This window comes from Dasypus novemcinctus, chromosome 5 (assembly GCF_030445035.2).
Source record: "Dasypus novemcinctus isolate mDasNov1 chromosome 5, mDasNov1.1.hap2, whole genome shotgun sequence".
Lineage (NCBI taxonomy): Eukaryota > Metazoa > Chordata > Mammalia > Cingulata > Dasypodidae > Dasypus > Dasypus novemcinctus.
In genome coordinates this window covers 165,918,386-165,939,530 of record NC_080677.1, presented here as the reverse complement: position 1 = coordinate 165,939,530, position 21,145 = coordinate 165,918,386, and the positions used below count along the sequence as shown (strand labels likewise).

At 50.5% G+C, this 21,145-nt stretch overlaps 1 protein-coding gene across 5 annotated transcripts in view; it reads left to right on the top strand.

Annotated features, from left to right (window-relative positions):
• Positions 1-21,145, top strand: part of CACNB2 (calcium voltage-gated channel auxiliary subunit beta 2) — a 290,686-nt gene that overhangs the window by 123,279 nt on the left and 146,262 nt on the right. Inside the window, exon 1 of one of the 5 annotated variants that reach the window (XM_058297897.2) lies at positions 5,808-6,007. The exons of the other annotated variants lie outside the window; for them this stretch is intronic. Coding sequence (XP_058153880.1) covers positions 5,972-6,007 — 36 coding nt within the window. The 5' untranslated portion in view covers positions 5,808-5,971. Of the gene's footprint in view, positions 1-5,807; positions 6,008-21,145 lie in introns of those variants that run through there. 5 annotated transcript variants of the gene reach the window in all.

The following is a 21,145-nucleotide window of genomic DNA, read 5'->3' as shown; positions in this document are numbered from 1 at the left end:
AGGCTCCTCTTAATCATAGCGGGTCGGTATAAGCCCCCGACATGGAAGGAGAAAGCCATCCAGCGATTCTCCCAGACCGCCGTGGATCGTATGAGGTAGCCAAGGCTCAGGTAGCAGCAATGTTGCACGAGAGAAGTCCCAAGGTGAGAAGAGAGGAGGGGGCGCCAGGTTATGGAGTGAGGCTGTGGTGGAGTTGCCTTGCCCCACGTTGTGCTGTGGTGGGGTTGCTTTGCCCCACGTTGGGCGCCAACTGCGGCGGCTTGCTCGGTCAGTAGAGGTGGGGTCTGGCTGCGGACGAGGGGTCGGTCCAGCTCTGGACGAGGGGTCGGTCCCGCTTGGGACGAGGGGTCGGTCCCACTTGGGACGAGGGGTCGGTCCGGCAGCAGACGAGGGATCGGTCTCACAAGGGGTTGCGCGGTTCGGCTGACGGGGTCGCCCGGCGAAGCCGGCGACGAAGGGGTCGCCCGGCGAAGCCGGCGACGAAGGGGTCGCCCGGAGAAGCCGGCGACGAAGGGGTCGCCCGGAGAAGCAGGCGACGAACTGGGGACAAGGGAGGCCAGGCCCTTGTCGGGGGCTCTCAGGACTGGAGGGCGCACGGCAGAAGAACTACCGCGGAGACAAGGTAAACACGCAAGTCCACTTTACTGAGGGAGAGGCAACAGTTTTATAGGGGCTGGGGAAGGCTGATTGGTCGAAGCCACGCCCTGTTCTGATTGGTTGCCGGCGAAAGGTCAGTGGGCGGTACTGGATGGGGGAGGGGTGGTGGTTAGGGATTGGCTGTCGCTGTTGCTGGGGGAAGGGGCAGGGTTTAGGGATTGGTGGCTGCTGTTGCTGGGGTGGAGGGCAGACTTGAGTTTCCCGCCCACGCCTGGCTGTTGCTGCTGTCGGGGGAGGGGAAAAGGGCGGGCTGGATTTTTCCGCCCACACCTGGCTGTTGCTGCTGTCGGGGGAGGGGAAAAGGGCAGACTGGAATTTTCTGCCCTGCGCCTGCGCAGGGAGAAGGAAGAAGAAGGGTGCCGCCCCACAAGGCATCGGGTGGCGCCATCTGGGAGGAGGGGTGGCCGCGGAAGCATGGCTGCCGAGAAGGGGAGACCCGAGGGCACTCTGCGCCCATGCCGAGCTTCCTTCAGGGGTGGCGGTGGGCCCGACCAACCACCCTATTATGGGGGCAGCGGAATTAGGCCTACCGCGGCCGCTCCCCTGCCAGGCCAGCAAACCACACTTCAGCCCGAGGGGTGACCGCACCGTGCACCCCGGAAAGCATGTTCTTTCTCCTACTCCGTGCCCCCGGGTGGGAACCCGCCGGTGAAACGGGACCTTGATGGGTGGGGCGTGGTCAGCTGAGCCAGGATGGACTTCAGCTGCCCCTGGAGGCCTTAGAGAGGAAGCTGCAGGGAAGAGGAAAGCTGGAGGTCAGCGGAACCCAGAAGGGAGAGAGAGGAGTGCGCCATGTGCATCACCAAGTGACGGAGAGCCAAGGAGCGAGGACGCCTGGCCGCCGGCCCCAAGTGCCACCGTCTTCGGGGAGGAAGCACCGCCTTGCCGACGCCTCGATTTTGGGCTTTAGCCTCAGAGCCTTGAGCCGATAAATTCTCGTTTAGGCCAACCCATTGGGTGGTGTTAGTTTTAGCAGCTGGGAGACTAAGCCAGTCTCTGCCGAAACTACACCGGGCAGGGCTGCTGGGGCTTAGGACTGTTTGTTCTGTTCCTCCAACCACTGCCAAAGGCCAGGACTTTGTGCAGCTCGTGTTCACAATGAAGACACTTGTCAGACCGACCGGGGACTCCTGCGCACGAGGAGGGGCACTGGGTCCCTGACGTGGGAGGGGGCCTTAGTTTCTGGGCTGCAGAGCAACATCCCACACGCCAGGTGGCTTAAGCCAGCAGAGGTTTGTCGTCTCGGCTCCGGAGGCCAGAAGGCCCCAATCGAGGCGCTGGCAGGGCCACGTTCCCTCTGGAGTCTGTGGGAAGAATCCGCTGGGCCTTCTCCCAGCTTCTGGCGGTGGACTTTGGGGGACTAGGTCATGTCCCCCACGAAGACGTGTGCAAATCCAGACCCGCGTCCCTGGGGGAGTGAACTGTGGTGACAGGACACTGGAGAGGCGGGCTGGACACTCGTGCATGGGCTATTCGCAGCCCCTTTTTAGATCAGGGCCTCTGACCATGAGCCCGGAGGCCCCTAGGGGAGGAGGTCCAGCCAGGGAAGTCGGAGGATGCAGGGGACAGGCACGGGGAGAGCGCGGCCCCGAGGGAGGGGGACGCTGCACAGAGAAAGGCAGCCCTGCCTGTGCCCTGGGGTCGGCGTCCCCTCCAGACCCGAGATGACGAGTCCAGTCATGGCACCAACCAGCGGTGGCCTTTGTCACAGAGCCGTCAAAAGAAACCAAGTCGCCGATATAATCAAGCTTCAGGCTGATGGAAAGAGAACGTGCCTGAGCAGGGAGATCTCACACCCGGGAAGACAAAGCCTTAGAGATGAAATTCTTAAATTCATTGTGCCTGGACCTTGTGGTCTGGTGGAGCCCAGGGGACCCTTTCTAGGGGCAGAATATGAAATACAGAGAATTATAAAAGAAAGTGGCCAAATGAAATAAAATTTTCAAAATATCTGAAAAGCCAAATCTGTGATCTGGTAATGTATATACTTTTTACTAACGCATTCAACAAGAAGACTAATAATGGGTAAAATTATTACCCATTTTTAAATGGGTGATGAACATAACATTTTTCCAACATTTTATTATGAGAATTTTCAAAAGTGGACCAAAGTTGAAAATATCTTAGAATACCCATTTACCCACCCTCCAGATTCTTCAATTACCATTTCTTAAACTTATTTTATCGCATAGCTTTATCCATCCATCCATCCATCCATCCATCTTACCATTTTTATGCATTTCAGAATAAATTGCAAAGTAAACTGAAGATTTCCCCTATATAATTCAGCATGCATATCATTAACTAGAGGATGAACATAATATTTCAAAATATCTGAAGCAATTGTATTCCAATGCAAAAATATCTAGGATTTTGATTGTTGACATCACAGATCACAGGTATTGCCAAGACTACTATGGCTTATTATTAACATTCACAATGGAAAGAAATGCTAAATTTCAGTCAGAGATCACTAAAAATAAAGATGTAACATATTTTCATCCAAGTTCATGAATCTCCTGAATTTATCCATAGGCTCCTGTGGGTCTGAGGATTCCAGGTTAAGGGTGTCTGGCTTGGGAAATACACAGATAACCCCTGGAGTAAGTTACAATTAAGCTTAGAATTAAGTTAAAATTAAGTTTAATATTAAGTAAATCATATATATAAATAATACAGGCATACCTTAAAATTCAAGTTTTCAAAATAAATTCTGACATTTATCTTAGGACTTTAAGCAAATTAATAGTAGAAGCTTGGAAAACCTGCAAAGAACTTTTGAAAAGCCAAATAAAGGAAGAACTGCTAATTCGACATCAAACTATTATGATTCAAGAGAACAAAAATTTAGATGTTAGTTTGAAGCTATGTACTGTTAGAAGGATCTGAGTTTAAATATGTCTGAGTTTAAATATATGTCTGGAACATTATATGATCTTGTCTGTCTTATATGCCATCTCCCTTCTAAAATGCTGGGCTTGCCCTGGATTTGGGGGAAATTGAAATATAAAACTACAAGTCTAAATATACCCCAAGCACTCATATTTTAGTAAAAGTACCAGGTTCCAAAAGGCCTTATTCATTTTTCAATAGTTTTATATTGCAGAACATTTTAATTGAAAATTCAAAGAGCCTTTTAAAATTCATAATGAGACTGTAACCAATTAGTCCACAACACTTACTGAGCAACCATGAGTATTATCGTCCCTGAAGGAAAAAAGAAGAGGCACCGTGAGCCAGGCCCTTCAAGCGGTTAAAGAGGCAGTTGAGAGTTACACACAGACGTGCACACGACACACACAGAGAACACACAGAATGCTCACAACAGCTCAGTAAGAGCTGTGGTCATAAAATTGCTCTTTTCTTCCCACTTCTACGTCTGTTTTAATTCTCCCCACTGATTGTGAATTGGTTAAAATTTCAGTTCCTATCTGTAAACTGTGACGTCAGGTTTGTTTGTTTTTTAAATCAAAATGGATTAATACTTCCTCTACCAGAATCACCCAAGTCATTCAGAATCAGCCCGTGAGGGCACTGTTTGGGGAGCACGGTCAGCTGGTCCAGCACTGGCTCTCGGGGGCCGTTTCAGGGGGGCTGGGGCTGCAGGGTGGCTCTCTGGGGTGTAGTCCCTGCCAGCAGCCCCCACCGCTGGTCTACGTGCCACAAAAACGTCATCTGAGGGAGGTCTTACAAGGAGCCCTGGAACGTCATATTTTTTTAAAATTCTAGTTGGAACCAAGTTGCTTCACACTGGAGGACGATCTAAGGTCGTGTTAAAAAATGAGCACTTCTTCTAAGTAGATTGGGAAAGACCCAAAGGGAAAGGTCCAGAGGCCGCCTCAGTCCAGGGAGAGAGGAGCCTAAACGCTGAGGGCAGGGAGAGGAAGAAGAGGTATGACGTGGGGGCATTTTCAGGACTTGGAGCTGTCCTGGGTGTTGCTGCAGGGACAGATGCTGGACACTGTGTGTCCTGCCATAACCCACTGAATGGGCTGGGGGAGCGTGTAGACTACAATGTAAACTATTATCCATGCAGTGCAGCAGGGCTCCAAAATGTATTCACCAAATGCAGTGAATGTGCCATGATGACGAAAGAGGCTGCTGATGTGGGAGGAGTGGGGTGAGGGGGGTGGGGGGTAGATGGGGACCTCATATTTTTTGAATGTAACATTTAAAAAAAAATAGAGAAAAAACAATTTTAAAAAGTCGCGGCTGAGGCCCAAGGGCGCTTTGTCCGGAGGAGCTCTGCATCCCTCAGTGTCGTCCTCCTGCTTTGTAAAGTGCCAAGGTGGCCTGGCGCTAAGGAGTGGGCGCTTCACCGGTTTCAGCCTCTCACCCCAAAGCAGGATCGCTGCTCAGGGCAGGCGCCTTCCGGGGCGCCGGGTGGCCTCCCATCTCCTCCAACCCTGCCAGGTGGAGAATTCTGGAAGAAACAGGAAAAGCGCACCCTAAAATCAATGCAGAAAACGGGCTTTGGAAAACACCCCGCCAAGTGGAGGACAGGCGCTGGCCGGTGCCTGGGCGGCCCCCCGCAGGCCCCTGGCGCGGCCCAGAGGCGCAGCGGTCCCGGGGCGGGGGCGGCCGGGGGCGGCCGGGGGCGGCCTCCCTGATCCCCGACAGCCGGCTGGCGGGATCCGCGGGTAATCTCACGCCCCAGGAGCCGAGCCGGCGGGAGGCCCGCCCTGCCCCTGGGCCGCTGACGTGCCGCCCGGGGCCCCGCTCGCTCCCCGCAAACAAAGGCGCGGGTTGCCAGGAGGGAGCAGCTCCCACGCAACAGGTGGCAGGTGCGCCGCGGGCCGGGAGGGTGCCAGGCGGAGCCTGCGCAGAAGGGGCCGCCAGGTGCGCGGTACCTGCGCCTGCATAATTCACGGCCGCCCCGCGCGGCCTCCTCTCCCGCCCCGCGCGCCCTGGCGCCTGCGGGCTGCGCTCCCCGAGCCCCCGCGGCCGGCGCGCCCGGCCTGGGGTGAGAGCGCGGAGCCCCGGCGGGGGTGCCTGCGCCGCGGCAGGTCTCCGTGCGCCCCGCTCTGCGTTCCAAGGGCGGCCCCGCTGCAGGCGGCGGGTGCCGCGAAGACCCCGGGGGCGCCTGCGTCCGCGCCCGCCGCCGTCACAGCTGCCGCCCGACCCCGCGGCGGGCGCGTCTGAAGGCCCCGAAGGAAAATGGGCTCCCTGAGGGGTCTCGGCCTCGGCACTCCCGGCACCCGTGCCCGGCGGGCCGGGGGGCTCTACGCGTTTGGGTAGCACAGCCCTGCGGAATATTCTCCTTGGAGCGCCCGCGCTGCTGGAGCTGGTGGTGGCCTCGGCTCTGCAGGTGGCCATGCGCAAGTCCCCAAAGGGCAAAGCTGTGTCCTGGGTGAGTAGACGGCGCTGCTTCTGCCTCTCAACTGGGCGCTTTGGGCCAAAGCCAAGGCCTTCGAGGGCGTCTGTCACTAACCGTGTCTGGGAGCGCTTCCGAAAGCGTTTGCCTTAGAAAAGCATGTCCTGAATAACTTTATAAGTGTTAGAAACCCTCTGGCAAAATTAGGGTGGTGCGCCTGCCAAAAATATGGAATTATAAGTCATTTGCCTCTAGGTTTGTTTTCTTATTTTTTAGGTTGCTTTATATTCGTGTGCACATACGCTATTTTAAATACACGAATGCTAAGTCAAGGCAATGATTTTAAAGTATCTTTAACTCCAGCACTTTGTGTTCAGTAAAAACAGTGTAGCGTTCTTTTGGGGGGCAGTAAATCCAATTTTTAGGGCAGAATTCGTAGAGTCTGTTTGCTCCTTCCCCTCCCCCACACTGAGATTGCAATTGATTATTTCTCATTCGTGTCTAAGTAATTTCTGCAAACGCTAATAGACGTGCATAACGAAAATAGGACATTCCAGGGGCAGTGACAGGTTCATCCCAATCAAATTTGATTCTTTAGTATTGTTTGGAGGTAGCTCCTTCCAGAAATAGAAAATATACCAGACTGAGCTCAAGAGAACTCTGTAAACTCTTGAAAAAAGATCCTTGCTATCTTATTTAGTGACTGCCAAACATTAAAATTAATATGCAAATGGTTCCCTTCTACCCACCACATAAAGTCGTGTGTAACACCAACTTTTTTAGCTAGCACCTGCAAACTCAACCCTGCCATACTCATCACAGAATTTATTATGAGATTATGATTACTGTTCCTTAAGATAGCTCAGGAAAAAATAAGCCCACTTTTCTGTCAAGAAATAGTTTGAACCACATGAATTTAGAATTCATCAATTAGGTTATCTGCATTTTAATGAAATAGCACAACATTTGCGTGAAAATGGCAATTATGTTTTGTTTTTCTCTGTTACGGATATTATTTTCTGAGAGCTTGATTAAGAGTTGGCACTTCATTTAAAACACAACTCCTAAAATTATTTCAGCAAAATGGACGTTTTTTAGAAACTGTCATTGTTAAAATATTTTGTCTTTATTATTGCTAATCAAGGAGAATGGTTTGAAGACCCTTGGGCTACCCTGTCTTATGCTGAAATGAATGTCCAGTGCTGTCTTCAGTACTTATATAAACAGCCAAGAGGGGAGTAGCTTCAATAGTACATGCTGTCCTTGATCTCATTAATCCTCCTGAAAGATTAATTCTTCCGCAGAGCATCAGGGCTAATGGAGGATTTCGGCCACAAGGGCAAACTCGAGACTTTTTACCAACTCAGACTGCCCTGGCCTTTGATTTCCTTCAGACCCAATTATGCTAAAATAGTTGGAAAAGTTCACGTGGCTGGCTGAAAATTTAGAGGTACTTATTTTAACAGAGTAAGAATAGTCGGATTGTCTTAGGTTGCAAGTGGTATCTATCATTGGTTTTATGAGCAGTATCTCTGGCCCCCGGTTGTCTAAAGTGAAGTCAACGCGTCTGAAGGCTGCGGCTCGGGGGCCGCTGTGGCTGGTGGGTGGTCTGCATCTCTTGAACATCGGCGTGGAACACGCTTCCCACGCTGGCCCGCGCCCGAGTCCCGTCGGCTGTGGTCATGCTGGCCGTGGGTAGTGTCCCTGAGCTCGGGCCGTGGGCAGTGGGGTGGAGCAGCCCTTTCTCCCGGCTGGCCCGGCCAGTTGTCGTCTGGACGATGGTTTAGGTGGGCGATCAGGGTCGGGCGAGGCCTCCCACCGCCCCCGCCCACAGTGGAGCGGGCCTCCGCTGGGGGCCCCGACTCGACGGGCTCCGTAGGCACACTCTGCCCATGTGGCGGACGTGGCCGCGTCTGCGGGACACCGCAGCAAGCAGCGGCCTGGCCCCAGAAGCCGCGTGTCGTCCCCGGGCACACCCCGTGTCGCCGCGGGGCCTGGCAGCCTCCCTGCCCGGGGATGGGGCAGACGCAGGAGTTTTCAGGTCATTCAGCCGACGTGTGCCGACTGCCGCGCTGTGCTCGACTTGGTGCCAGGGCACGTGTGGCTGGGGTGCCTGAAGTGCCCTGTCCTCGTGGCACTTCCGGTCTACCCGGGGGACCTGACTGAAGCACACTGTGTGCAGGATGGGTGAGTAGGGGCCAGGGATGGAGCGCGGGGCCGGCAGCTTGGCCAAACCTACCCGAGTGAGCGAAGACGGAACAGCGTGGGGCAGGAGACACTAGCGGGGAGGAGGGATGGGCCCGCCGCCAGGAGGCTGCCCTGGGAGCAGGCCACCTTCGAATTTCCCCGCGGCTCTTGGGTGAATGTGAGCTCTTTGGTCATTGGGGGTTTCCGGGTGTCCCCAGAGATGGGCTTTGCAGGGGTGTCAGAGCAGCACGCACCTGTCACCTGCAGGTAGGCAGCAGAGGAGGGTCTCCCAGCCGCCAGGACACACCGCTGCATGGTGGGCACCGCCTTCGGGGCAGGAGAAGCCCAGGACAGCTTTATTTTCAACACTGTTGACACAATTTTACACGCCGTCACTGTGATGTGTTTGGAGGAACAAGCTAGAAGGGTTTTAGAATCATATCACAGACAGTCCGGAGAAAGGGCTTCTTGGTAGATCCAGTTACCAAGAAGGGCGGGCGCTGCTAACCTTTCGAAGGCCGTTCCCAGGAGGATGCAGGAAAGTGCGGGATACAGCACGCACTTGTGGGGCCTCTGAGCGGCCTTTGCCTGGAAAAGACGCCCCGTGTCTGTGTTGAGACCCGACTGCAACACTGTCCTCATGCCCTTCGGCAAAAGAGCCTACGGATGCCGGGCTTGACCTACTTTGTCGATGGCCTCTGCCCTGGGAACGTAGGAATAAACGCACCCGCTTAGACGTGGTGCCGTGGAAATTCCCTCACTGCTCTTTTAATTCTCAAAAGCCCCAAGCAATCGTGCAGAACCCTCTGGCTTCCACATCTGCAGCCGCTCATGTGTTAATTATTATTTGTGTGTTGTACGGTCTTTGGCTGCTTTTCTGCCCTTTTATGGCATCTCATAAGAAACTAATACACTTATTTAAGAACATGAGCATAACGCGTTGCTCCATCTGGGTAACAAGCATGCCAGAGGCGAAATGAGAACTCAGGGCTGGGAGGGGCTTTGCTCTCTCTCGATGGAGATGCTTCCAGCGATAGATGAGCCGTGTGATCGCATGATAAAGTGGACGTTCCTAGAGATCGCAGGACGGCTGGCAGGAAGACCGAAATCTGGGGTGCCAGGCCGCCTGGCTCCCCGGCCCTGGGGGCACCCCAGGAGCACGAGCCAGCACCCACTGGCCTGGGGCAGCAGGCAGGCTCCGCGCTTTCCGTGTGGTCGCCCCCTCCTGCTCAGAAGCCTCTTGTTTTCTGACCCCCCTCACCGCCGGACCCCGCGTCTATCCTGACAAATCTGGAGCTGCGCGGCTCTGGGCGCCCCCGCGCCGGCTCCCCTCCCCGGTGCCTGCTCACGGCCCATCTGCAGCGTTACTTCCAGGCAGTGGCGTTCTTTCCAACCTTCGGTTCAGCTTGCTCCTTTGTGCTCTGAGCGAGTCCCGCTGCCGGCAGGAACGGCGCCCGTGGGTGCGTGCGGAGGCTCCTGCACCCTCCTCCACCTCTGGGTGAGTCCTTCCACTCCTGCAAGTGGACGGGAAGTGGTGCGCAGCGCTTGCTCAGCTCCGGGCCCTGAGGCGCCTCGGGAAACTCCCACGTGGAGCAGCCTTTTCTTCCTCCAGGAAACATGTTTTCTCTAAATGGATCACCCAATGCCCCGGCTTGGAGAGCCGAGAGATTCACGTGGACGGCTCGTGGCGCCCCACCGAGCCGGCCATGCGCCTTGAGCCCTCTGTGCCTGCAGGCAGCCCACCACGGGGCAAAGAGCGGCCAAAGCCCCCGGCTGGTGGGCGGGCTCCTACCTGAGGTCTGGTGTGTTCACCTCTGCAGCGGGGATGGAGCTTTTCCCGTGGGAGCCTTGCTGACCGCGGCGTCCAGGGACTCGCACAGCACGACTCGCGCCCCGTGCCCCACCTGGCTCCCGGCCCCCCCCACAGCGGCGTGTCGCTGTGGCTCTCACGGCACAAGCCTCACTGACCCAGCCCCGAGCTGCTCGTCTCCTCGTCATCCCAACCCCTTCTCCTGTTCTAGAAGTTTCCTTAAATCCAGATTTCCATCCGTTCCCCAGCAGGTCAAAATCCTTAGATAATAAAGCTGGAGTTTCCCTTCCAACCGAATCCCCCGTCCAGGCACAGTGCGCAGGGACCCAGGCAGAGGCGGCTGTGCCCCCGGCCGGCCCCCGGGCCTGAGCCCCGGTCAGGCTGGCGGCCCTTCCGGCCGGCCGGCTTTCTCTCCTGCACTTGCTGGGTTGCCTCTCTGGTTCTCGGGGAGCCCCGGGCTGAGAGCGGGGAGAGCCCAAGCTGCCTTGGAGGTGCTCCCATCCGTGAGGGCTCTGCCCCCTGGGCCTGGGACCCTGCGTGGCCGAAGGTGAGGTCCTGAGGCCGAGGCATGTGTTCGAGGAGGGTGGGGGCATGCGACCATGCCCACCTGTCACGCAGGTCCTCCCAAGCTCGTCCCTCCCACCTGGGCATAGGTGAAGCGTGGCGCCCAGGCTGCTGCAGGGACGCGCTCACTTATCTTCTAAGCCCGAGACCGCCATCCCTGTTTTGTTTCTTTCTTCCCAGAAGGCCACACGGGAGTGCAGGCAGAGAGACAGAGGCAAGAGATTTCTGAGAGCACGAAACAAAGAGCTGACATCCAGGGGGCACGTGTCCCCGACGTCACGGCCGCCCCCTCTTCATTGGAGCCTGAAGTCTTGGGGCGGTGGTGGCTCACTGAGCAGCTGCAGGTCCTGCCTCTTTCTCGGTGATCCTGTAGCAAGGAGGGGAGCCCGGTGAGGGGGGGGGACAGCAGGTGCATGTCAGCTCTGCCCAGGGCCAGGGACCGACCTTCTGGTCTGCCCACCTGTCTTGTCCGCTTTGAACAAGGAAGAGCAAGCAGCGCCCTCTGGAGAGGGTCTCGGAACAAAAAAACCTTCTAAGAGTGTCACGTGAGCTTGCAGTCCATTCTGTTCCTGGAAAACCTACCCTGTCGTTAGACCCAGAATCACACGTCTTGGTGGCAAAGGATGAGTGTCTTGCCCCGAAGGAGAGCACGAGCTACTGGCCCCTCCGAGCTGTGGTAATTAACTAAAAGTATTGCAAGTCTGTGCTTTCAAATATCAAGGTGAGACGATCATTCGCTTCCTCACAATTTTCAGGTGAAGCATAAATCTGTGCTCATGATGAGATTACTCTTTCAGTATAACCTAAACCTGCTAGTGTCTGTATTTGGCCAAGCTGTCACCATTGCCTGGCAACCAGGCTGAGTGGGCCGGGAGGCACGGGGGAGAAATGCCGCAGCCAGCCTGGCCTTGATTCTGCCCTGGGTGGGAACTCGTCCTCCCCGTGCTCCTATTTTCAAAGCATCGGTGAATGCTTCAAAATGTTAGCTCGAGGGAAACGGACTTTGGCCCAGTGGTTAGGGCGTCCGTCTACCACATGGGAGGTCCGCGGTTCAAACCCCGGGCCTCCTTGACCCGTGTGGAGCTGGCCATGCGCAGTGCTGATGCGCGCAAGGAGTGCCGTGCCACGCAAGGGTGTCCCCCGCGTGGGGGAGCCCCACGCGCAAGGAGTGCGCCCGTGAGGAAAGCCGCCCAGCGTGAAAAGAAAGAGCAGCCTGCCCAGGAATGGCACCGCCCACACTTCCCGTGCCCACACTTCCCGTGCCGCTGACGACAACAGAAGCGGACAAAGACACAAGACGCAGCAAATAGACACCAAGAACAGACAACCAGGGGAGGGGGGGAAATTAAATAAATAAATCTTTAAAAAAAAAAAAAAAAAAAAAATGTTAGCTCGATGCTCTTAGGAGTTGAAAAGTTATGGTACGTTAGGTAACATTCAAACGTAGTTGAAAAAGTAGGAAGAAAAATCTCTGCTCTTCTTTAATTAAAGTAGGGAGACCTTTTCCTTGCAGGTCACATTGCCCTTTTTACTCTTGCTCTTTATTTCCCTGCATGAAGATTTTCATATTATTCTTGGCATAAGATGTAATAACAACTGAAGTATCAACATGAGAAACAGAAGTTGAGGATTAATGCCAAACACATATTTTCATCTTTATACAAGGGAGTGAAATGAGAAATAATTAAAATGACTTTTTTTGGCAGCATTTTTTTTATCTCTCCCCTTTTATCTAATTTCTTTTTTAAAAAGTCCTTGTATCATTCTGGGCCACTGAGGATGGGGACCTGTGCACCTGGCAGAGGCCCCCACCCTCCTGTGAGCAGAGGAGCACCACCACCTGGCCCTCTGGGGCCCTCAGGCCCATGGGGTGAGGGGGCCACAGTGGTGCCCAGCTCCACTGAACAAGCGTCATGGCGCACGTTGTCCTGGGCCAGTGTGACCAGAAGTTCCTGGGTGCATTCCCAAGCTCTCAGGTACACCGGGCGCCAAGCAGCCCCAGAAGGAAAAGGGCCAAGAGGGAGGCCAAGAGGGAGGCCTGGCTGGGCACCATGGCACGGAGCCCTCAAGGTCCATCCCCGTGTGTTCAGGCAGTCGGCACAGGCCGACATGGAGCAGGAGGGTGTCCAAGGCCTGGGGCATCTCTGGTGAGGCAAAAAAAGACCCATTTCTAGCATCTGGGTTAAGAAACCTACAAACAGAAAGTGATGGCCCAGGAAAAAGAAGAAGATTGAAGCAGTAGAAATCATCAACAAGGAGGAACAGACCTGGGACACACCAGACCAAGACTTCTTAAAAATAGTTCTAAATTTGCTCAGAGAGCTGAAGAACAAAGAACTAAAGGAAATCAGGAAAACAATCAGAGAACACAAAGAGAATATCAGTAGTGAGATGGAAATTTTGAAGAGGAAACAGAATATAAGACCACAGTGACATAAATGTAAAATTCCCTATAGGGACTCATCAACAGAAGATTGGAACTGGCAGAAGAAAGAATCAGTGAACTCGAATGTAAGGCAATTGAAATCATCCAGTCTGAGGAGCAGAAAGAGGAAAGCATGAAGAGATGTGAACAGAACCTGAGGAGCCTGTGGGACACCGTCGCACGTACCATTACACTCATTGTGGAAGTCTGGAGGGAGACGAAAGAGAGGAAGGGACAGAATAATCAAAGAAAATGGCCAAAAACTTCGCAAATAAAAAAAAAAAAACATGACTATATGCATCCAAGATGCTCAGCAAACTCCAAACGGGATCAACCCATATAGATCTACACCATACCATGTTATAGTCGAACTGCTGGATGCCAGTGGTAATGAAAGAATTCTGAAAGCCACAAATGAGAGGCAACATGTCATTACACGGGAGCCTCGATAAGATTAAGTGCTGATTTCTCATCAGAAATCATGTAGACAAGAAGGCAGTGAGATGGCATATTTAAAGCCCTGAAAGGAAAAAGGTGCCAACCAAGAATTCTATATGTGGCAAAACTGACTTTTAAAAATGAAAGAGACCCTAAGACATTCCCAAACAAAAGCTCAGGATTTCATCACCAACAGACTGGCCTAACAGCCAAGCTAAAGGGAGTTCTTCAGACTGAAAGGCAGTGGTTCTAGGAAGCTCTAAGAAGTTTGAAGAAATGCAGACGCATGCTGGAGACAGCCATATTGGCAATTAGGAATGCCAGTGCTATCGTATCTTTGATTTGTAACTCCACTTTTTACCTCCCATGAGATCTAAAAGGTAAATGCAAAAAATGTAATGATAAATCAGTGGTTTCGGACTCATAATGTATAAACATGTAATTTGTGTCAAGAACTGCATGGAGATGGGGGAGACAGAAAATAGTTTTAGTTTGCCAAAGCTGCCAAAAACTATATATCAGAAATGGATTGGCTTTTATAATAGGGATTTATTAGCTTACATGCTTACTGTTCTGACGCTGTGAAAATGTCTAAATCAAGGCCTCGTCAGGTGATTCCGTCTCCCCAAAGACCAGCTGCTGGTGATCCTGGACTCCTCTGACACATGGCAAGGCACATGATGGCATCTGCTGGTCTCGCCCTTTTCTTCTGGGTTTCACTGCGTTCAGCTTCTTCCTTGGCTTTCTCTCTCTCTGTCTGAATTTCATTTTCTTATAAAGGACTCCCGAAAGAGGATCAAGACCCACCCTGGGCCACGCCTCACCAGAGTAACCCATTCAAAAGGCCCTCCTTAGAATAGGTTAACATCCGCAGGAATGGATTCACTTTAAGAACATGATTTTGCAGGAATGGATTTGCTTTAAGAACATGATTTTCTGGGGTCCAAACAGCTTCAAACCATCACAGTACTGATGCAAATAAGACTGCTCTAGATTTAGGGTGTTAAGTTCAAGCCCCATGGTAATATGCAGGCTCATGGAGACAGAGTGTAGAGTGCAGGTTACTGGGGAGGGGGCAGGGGCAGTAGGGAGTTAAGGCAAAATGAGTGTAAGGTTTCTGTTTGGGGTGGAGGGAAAGTTCTGGTAATGGATGGTGGTGAGAGATCTGCAACATTGTGAATGTGATTCATCCCACTGAATGGTCTGCTTGGGAGGGTTTGGGAAGGGAAGATTCATGTTGTAAATATGTTTCCACAATTTAAAAAAGAAACATGTACTTAAATGTCATTCTTGCTTTAGTTTAATACATGATATTGGATGGGATCTAACAATGGGGGAGAATGGCTCAAAGGGACATTACTGGGACATAAAAATTGGAATGCAGACTCTATTATCAATATATCAATGTTAAATTTCTTGAATTTGATAACTGCACTTAAGGTGATTACATAAGTAAATATCCTTGTTCTTAGGAAACATACATGAAAGTATTATGTGTTCAAGAAGTACAGTATATATACCTCAATATCAGAAGATATATAGTTATAGATGATATAGATATAAAGACCACAAAGGTGGCAAAATGTCAAAGCTGGTGGCTCTGGGTATCTGGGAGGATAGGTGTATGTTGAAGTTCTCTGTATGGGGTTTGCATTATTTTTTGCAACTGTACTATAAGTTTGAAATTATTTCAAAATAAAGTTTTTTTTAATATTTTTAAACCAAGGGCGAAAAAAAAAGAAACCCACACACGAGACAAGTTCTTATGTTTAAGCAAAAAACAAAATGCCAGGTATCAGGTATGGGGGACAAAGGGGTCATATAATTTTGAGAGCGTGTGGGGTCACTAAATGAAATGAGTGGGAAAATGTTCTGGAAGGGGCAGTCAGGAGCTTGTCTCTGGATAACAGTATAAAACATAAAAATTTTCAAAACAATGAATAAAAGCCATCTAATTCAAGCACTTGCTACTGTGCAGGACGCAAATAAGGGGGTTTAACTTTTACAGCAGAAGCATGATCTGCTTCGGTCATGCACACGGGAAATGTGACTGGTTTCAGTCCAAGTAACACACCACCTTTTTCTATCTCTAAGTTTTCTTGAGCGAGCCTGGCAAGTAGCTTTTAAAAGTGGAACTCTCTAACAGTGTCCGCAGTGGTTTCTTGGGCCGCCCTCCTGCTTCCCACAAGGTCACTTTCAGCCTTCACGAGCTCCTCTCAAGCCAGTGTGGGTAGAAGCTGGATGAGCTCCAGCCTGCCTCAAAAATCCCAGCTGTTCCAACACCGTGGCCAGAGCCCAGCAAAGTGCCAGAAGCCACGAGGTACGCGTGACACCCGCAGCTCTTGGCAAAATGTGTCAAGGGTATGACTTGACAGCTTTTTTGGGTGAACACATTGTCCTTTTGTACAAAATATCATCATCTCACTGTGTATTTGCTGATGTCAGCCAGAAACTTACGGCGGCCCTGCTACTTCCAAGTCTGTTTCTAAATACTCGGTTGTACAGTTTCTAATGCTGATTTTATTTTCATGTAGTTTATTTTCAATTTCGGTTGCAGTTCATTTCCTTCCATGTTGTGTTTTCAAAATGTTTTAAAGCTCACGCTTTGACATTTTAAAATTGTAGAATTTACAAATAGACTTCTGTAGAATTAAGTCTACTTTGGTAGTAATTAGATTTAATCTCTTGTTAAGCCAAAGACAGCATGCAGCAGAAAAAATTATGTTTTAAAATTTTAAGTCTGGTACATAAAATATGCAGACTTTTTAATCTAATGATCCTTTTTGGGATGATATTATTCCTCAACTTTTTTTTCTTCACCGTATTTTCTTCTTTTTATTATGGCTATAATGCATGAGTGTGGCCAGAAAAAGTGTTCAAATGGAGTGAAAGGATATGAAATTAAAAGTGTTTCCCTTCACACCTGATCCCTTCCCCAATTTCCTCCCCAAGAAAACTCATTGTTAAGAGAGTTATAAGCTTTAATCCATATGGTGGTTGCCAGCATAAATTTAAATTTCTACTTCACCTGCTTTTAATAATTTACCACTTCAGACGCTTTGAGAAATGAGGAAATTGAAATGCGCTTCTTCCACCTCTCATAACCTCCAGTTGTGGTTTATGTTATCTATATTAGTTATATTCTCTTCTGAAACTGGATTTAAACCTTTCGCTTTGTTCTATAGTATGGTTTTTAAATTGAAACAGAATAAACAGCATTTACAGTATCATGAAAATGCACGTACCAGTAACACGTGGGCTCTGTGGAGAAGGGAATGGATCCTGCTGGCATGAAAAGCTGCCACTCAAAGACGATGTCACATTTTCCAGCAACGGATCCTTTACTTTCCTCCAAGTTTCCTGGACTTCTCAGTTCTATGCAGTGAATTCTTGTTCTTGGCTTCTTTTTCGTTTTGTTGGAAAACCTTTCGTAATCTTAACTATAGAGAGTGTGTGCTCAGTAACCTGCGGGGTTCTTGTTATCCGCCTCCTCCCAAATAATGTCTCTTTGATTTTGTACTTAATTAGGAAATTGTCTTGTAGAGAATTCTAATTCCCAAAGTCCTTGAAGACGTCTCTTCCTTGACGTCTTGACCCTCGGGGGGTTACTAATAAGGAACCTCAACAGTCTGCGCTTTCCTTTTGTAGGTACTTTGTTCTTTCTTTTTGCTCACTAGGGGCTTTTCTCTTTTCTCTGTTTCCCTGATTCAAATGCTCCCCATCACAGTCCTGGTTGAGTGTGTTTCTCCCCACTCCTGCTCGCACTGGGTAGATGATCATCTAAATACGTCTACACTCCTGACATTTTCTGATGCCCTCGTGAGATAGAATCAACATGGAGGGGCCCAGACCTAAGGGTTTACTAACCGCTTTCACGCTTCCCAGCGTTTCGTTCTGTTTACATACCTCCACTTTGGTCTTTACGTACACCCACTCGTTTCGTCGTCCAGGCCATTGCATTATTTTTTTTTTCATGTTGGCAAGTCTGTTTTAATTTCCAAGGACATTCTTATTGCGTCACTGTAACTTTTCATAGATCCTTGTTCCTGTTCAAGAAATGCAGTCATCTTTTGGTTCTTTGAAGGTGCTAATTTGGACTTATTTCCGTTTCCTCCAGGGTCAGGTTTTCTGTTGTTTATTTTGGACCTTCTCCTTCAAGCTGTTGCTACTTTTAAGTGCTTAGCGCTGCTTATTTACCCATCCTAGTGGTGAGTGACTGACTCGGGTCGCTTAGGCTAGTAGAGGGCGTCGCGGTGATGCTGTTACTCAGTTTCCCCAGTGGGCCCTCATCTCTGATGGGAGAGGCCAGGCGTGCTTCCTTGAGGATGGGTAGGACGAGGTGGCAGTTGGCGTCCCTGTGGGGCGTGGCCAGGGCACAGCCAGGGGCCCCCGTCATCTGAGGTAGGAAGGAGGGCTTTGACTCGGGGACGGCACTGCCCCCTGCCTCTCCTTCCCCACCCTACCCCTTGCACGTTTTTGGGGAAGTTGGGGTTTACCTTAAGCCGCCCGCTCCTCTTTCAGGCCCAACACCTCTCGGCACGTTTGTGTATTTTATGTTTCTTGTCCTTTAAGCATGCGAGTTTTCTGGCAAAATTCCCCAGGTAAGTAAATCTTACAAAATACATAAAAACTATACATATGGTGAAACTTAAGATCTCCTAAATGCAGTTCATAGAATATATAAACTCAGTAAGTTTTCAACCTAAAAAATTGTAAGTCCAAACCAATCACCCAAGCATATCTTTTAAAATTAAGTCTGAACCGTGGCTTCTGGCTCAGCATCTCTTAAGTATTAAAAGTGCCTGAGCTGTGGAATGTGCCCAGGCCCCTGCAAGGAGATACCAACTGTGGTAGTGTAGCCCTGGGCGTGCTCCGGGACGGAGCCGTGCTGGCTCTTGGCGGCTCTCGGCGACGGCCTCCCAGGCTGGGTGCTGGGTGCGGGGGGACCTCGGCAGCTCAGGACCGGGTCTGACCTCTGTGTGCGCTGTGTGCTCCCGGGGCGTGCTGCTTGGGTTTCCGTCCGTAGCTTTTAGGACCTGTGTGACTAACTAAATGCCCTGCCAAGTCCGGCCTCCTGTATTTTCTAATTCTCAGAGGTATCCAAGCAATATCTGACCGGGTTCTGATGGCGTGCGTGACTTTGACTAATTTTGTCACAACCTTCAAGGTCGTGCTACCGACAGCTACTGACTGGGGGCAGAGCAAGGGCTGCCCACCTAAGGATGACAGCTCTGACGTCACATGGTTGTCATGAAATCGAGTCGAGATAAAGCGTGTCACACGTGTCGCCTGGGGCCTAGCACGTGGAAGGACGGGAGGGCCGGGGCATCAGGCGTGGGGCCGGGGAGACGCGCTCGTCCTGTTCAGGTGGGGGGAAGCTTTAAGCAGGCGGTGAGTGCCCGGGTCTCCTGTGGAGCTCCAGCATCTTCTTTGTGTTGAATGTATTTTATTCCCCTGGTATTACACAGCAGTTTAGCGTCACATGGGGCCTCCCAGATCGGGCGCCCTTGGCACCCTGGGCTGGGTGATGCTTTCGGGTATGTCCGAGCACTGTAGGGTGTTTAGCAGCACCCCTTGCCCCACCCACTGGGCTGGTGGCAGTCGTGACAACCAAAACTGCCTCCAGACGTGGCGCAGTGTCCCCGGGCACGAGACTGCCCCTGGTCTGGAGCCACTACTTTTCAGTTGACACCTGTTGTGTAATTTCTAATGTTCGCTTTTCTCTTTGCTTGTCTAAACCCAGTTCCTGTCTTTGGAACTTTCCATCGTTGGCCCTTCAAGCTGCGTGGAATGTGCCAGCCCTTCCCTTCTCTCCCAGCCTTAGGATCCAGAGGTGAGACTGTAACTGAGATGAAATCAAAAGCCTTATTCGAAGTATTAATACACCCAATGGAAAAAAGCGTTTCTCAGAACCCATGGGCTGTGGCCCCCCTTGGGGACGTGGTTTTGTGCCTTGGTTTTGCTGCTGTGACAGATGTCTCCAGGGAGGGGGTGGCGTGTGCCCAGGTGACGAAGTCACATCCTCTCCCCTGAAATAGCTTTGGCTGTGGATGAAAGAAATCAGTCAACGTCAGGCTGCTGGAAACCAATAACTTTTTTAACTTCAAGTGTAAAGCACCATCTAATTACACTGTAACCTCAGAGCTTTATAGAATCAAGAAAAATGACGGAATGAATTCCTGAACATCAGGATAAGTGAGATGTTATCATGTGGAAACTCTGGTGATCATTCTACAGTCTCAATGTTGTATTTGATAGATTCGATCAGCCTTCTAGAAAAGAAAGTTGTTTCTGATGTAGCAGTTAAATGTTGGGATTTGGGGAAAGAAAGAACCATTTATTTGATCAACCTACTAATTAGTCCCACAGAATGATTTCTTTAGTTAGTAAATTTGGATTTTGGATAAGGTGACCATGGAGGTACATTTCTATGTTCAAGCTCTATTTGTGACTGAAATGTCCAAAGAACACACTCATCCTTTGTTACCAAGAAAAATAAAGGTTTTTTTCTGTTTCTCCATCTTGTTCAAGTCTGAAAAATTGCGTGCAGAGAGGTGGAAATATATTTAGATAATTGAAATTCCAGAGTTCCTCTTCCTACATTCATGAAAACCCAAACAAGAACAATCTAAACATTCATCCAAATAAGCCAGTGTCCTTGGACAGTGTTTCTCAGTCACCTCTCAGCAGAGTGTTTGTGTACATGCAGTGCCTGGTATGACCAACACAGCAGGTATCATCTGACGTAAAAGCTTCCCTAGCTCCAGTGGAAGATTTACTTAATACAGTAGCAATTCCAGTACAACAGGGGACTTTGCTTTGTCCCATGAACCTTTTAAAATGTGTGCACCAGAGATTAAAGGCCACACACACGAAAGCCTTGCCAATACAGAACACTTCATGGGACCCCAACCGAGGTTCTAGTGGCCCCTTCGTTTTGTTTTAAAAGAAACTTGCTCTTGAAAATTCATGTACTAACTCAAAGAATTTAGCTAAAGACATGAATAAAGTGGTTTCTACCTGAAAGACACGTGCTGGCAAATGTTTAACACCCAGCTATCCAACAAAGGAAAGAGAAAGTTCTGATTTGTGGCATTTGCCCAATTCCGTGGTGTCAGCCCTTCCACCTTGGCCCATTTTCCAGCTCCAGTGTGACCTCCAGGAATGAAGAACTGGGAAGAGAGGCCCAGAGACCCCAGAACTACTTCCCTGCACCCACTTAGAGTGGGAGTGAACGACCTCCCCAGGAGGGTAGGAAAATAATGAGGCAGGTGCAAGTTTGGAGTATTTGTTATCTTTGTCTTTAATGTAATTTATTCAGTTGTAAGTTTTTATCATTTAACTTCTAGTGTTTGACAACCAACTCTCAGATCCCTGAAATTTTAACAATCCGCTGGGCCAGCTCCCGCGATTCACTGACATTTTCCATACATATGTAAATTTTCTGAAATGTTCCTAGGTACTTGGAACATCTGTTTCCCAAGGACTTTAAAGTAATGCCTTGCAGCATTAGTGCACACGTGTTCACTTCTGCAGGTCTCGTGCTAAGTCAGGAGCTGGTGCTTTACTAGGTTCTCCAAAGTTGGGTGACGACTGACCCTTCCAAGGTCCACCATTCTGGTTAAACGACATCCCCTTGGCCCCTGTCGTAGCATCTTGATTCTGAGTTAAAGTCTGTATCAATGAATACAAATGCTCCGCACCTGCACGAGGATCCTGGCGGCATAAACCAAAGGCTTCTCCACCCTGT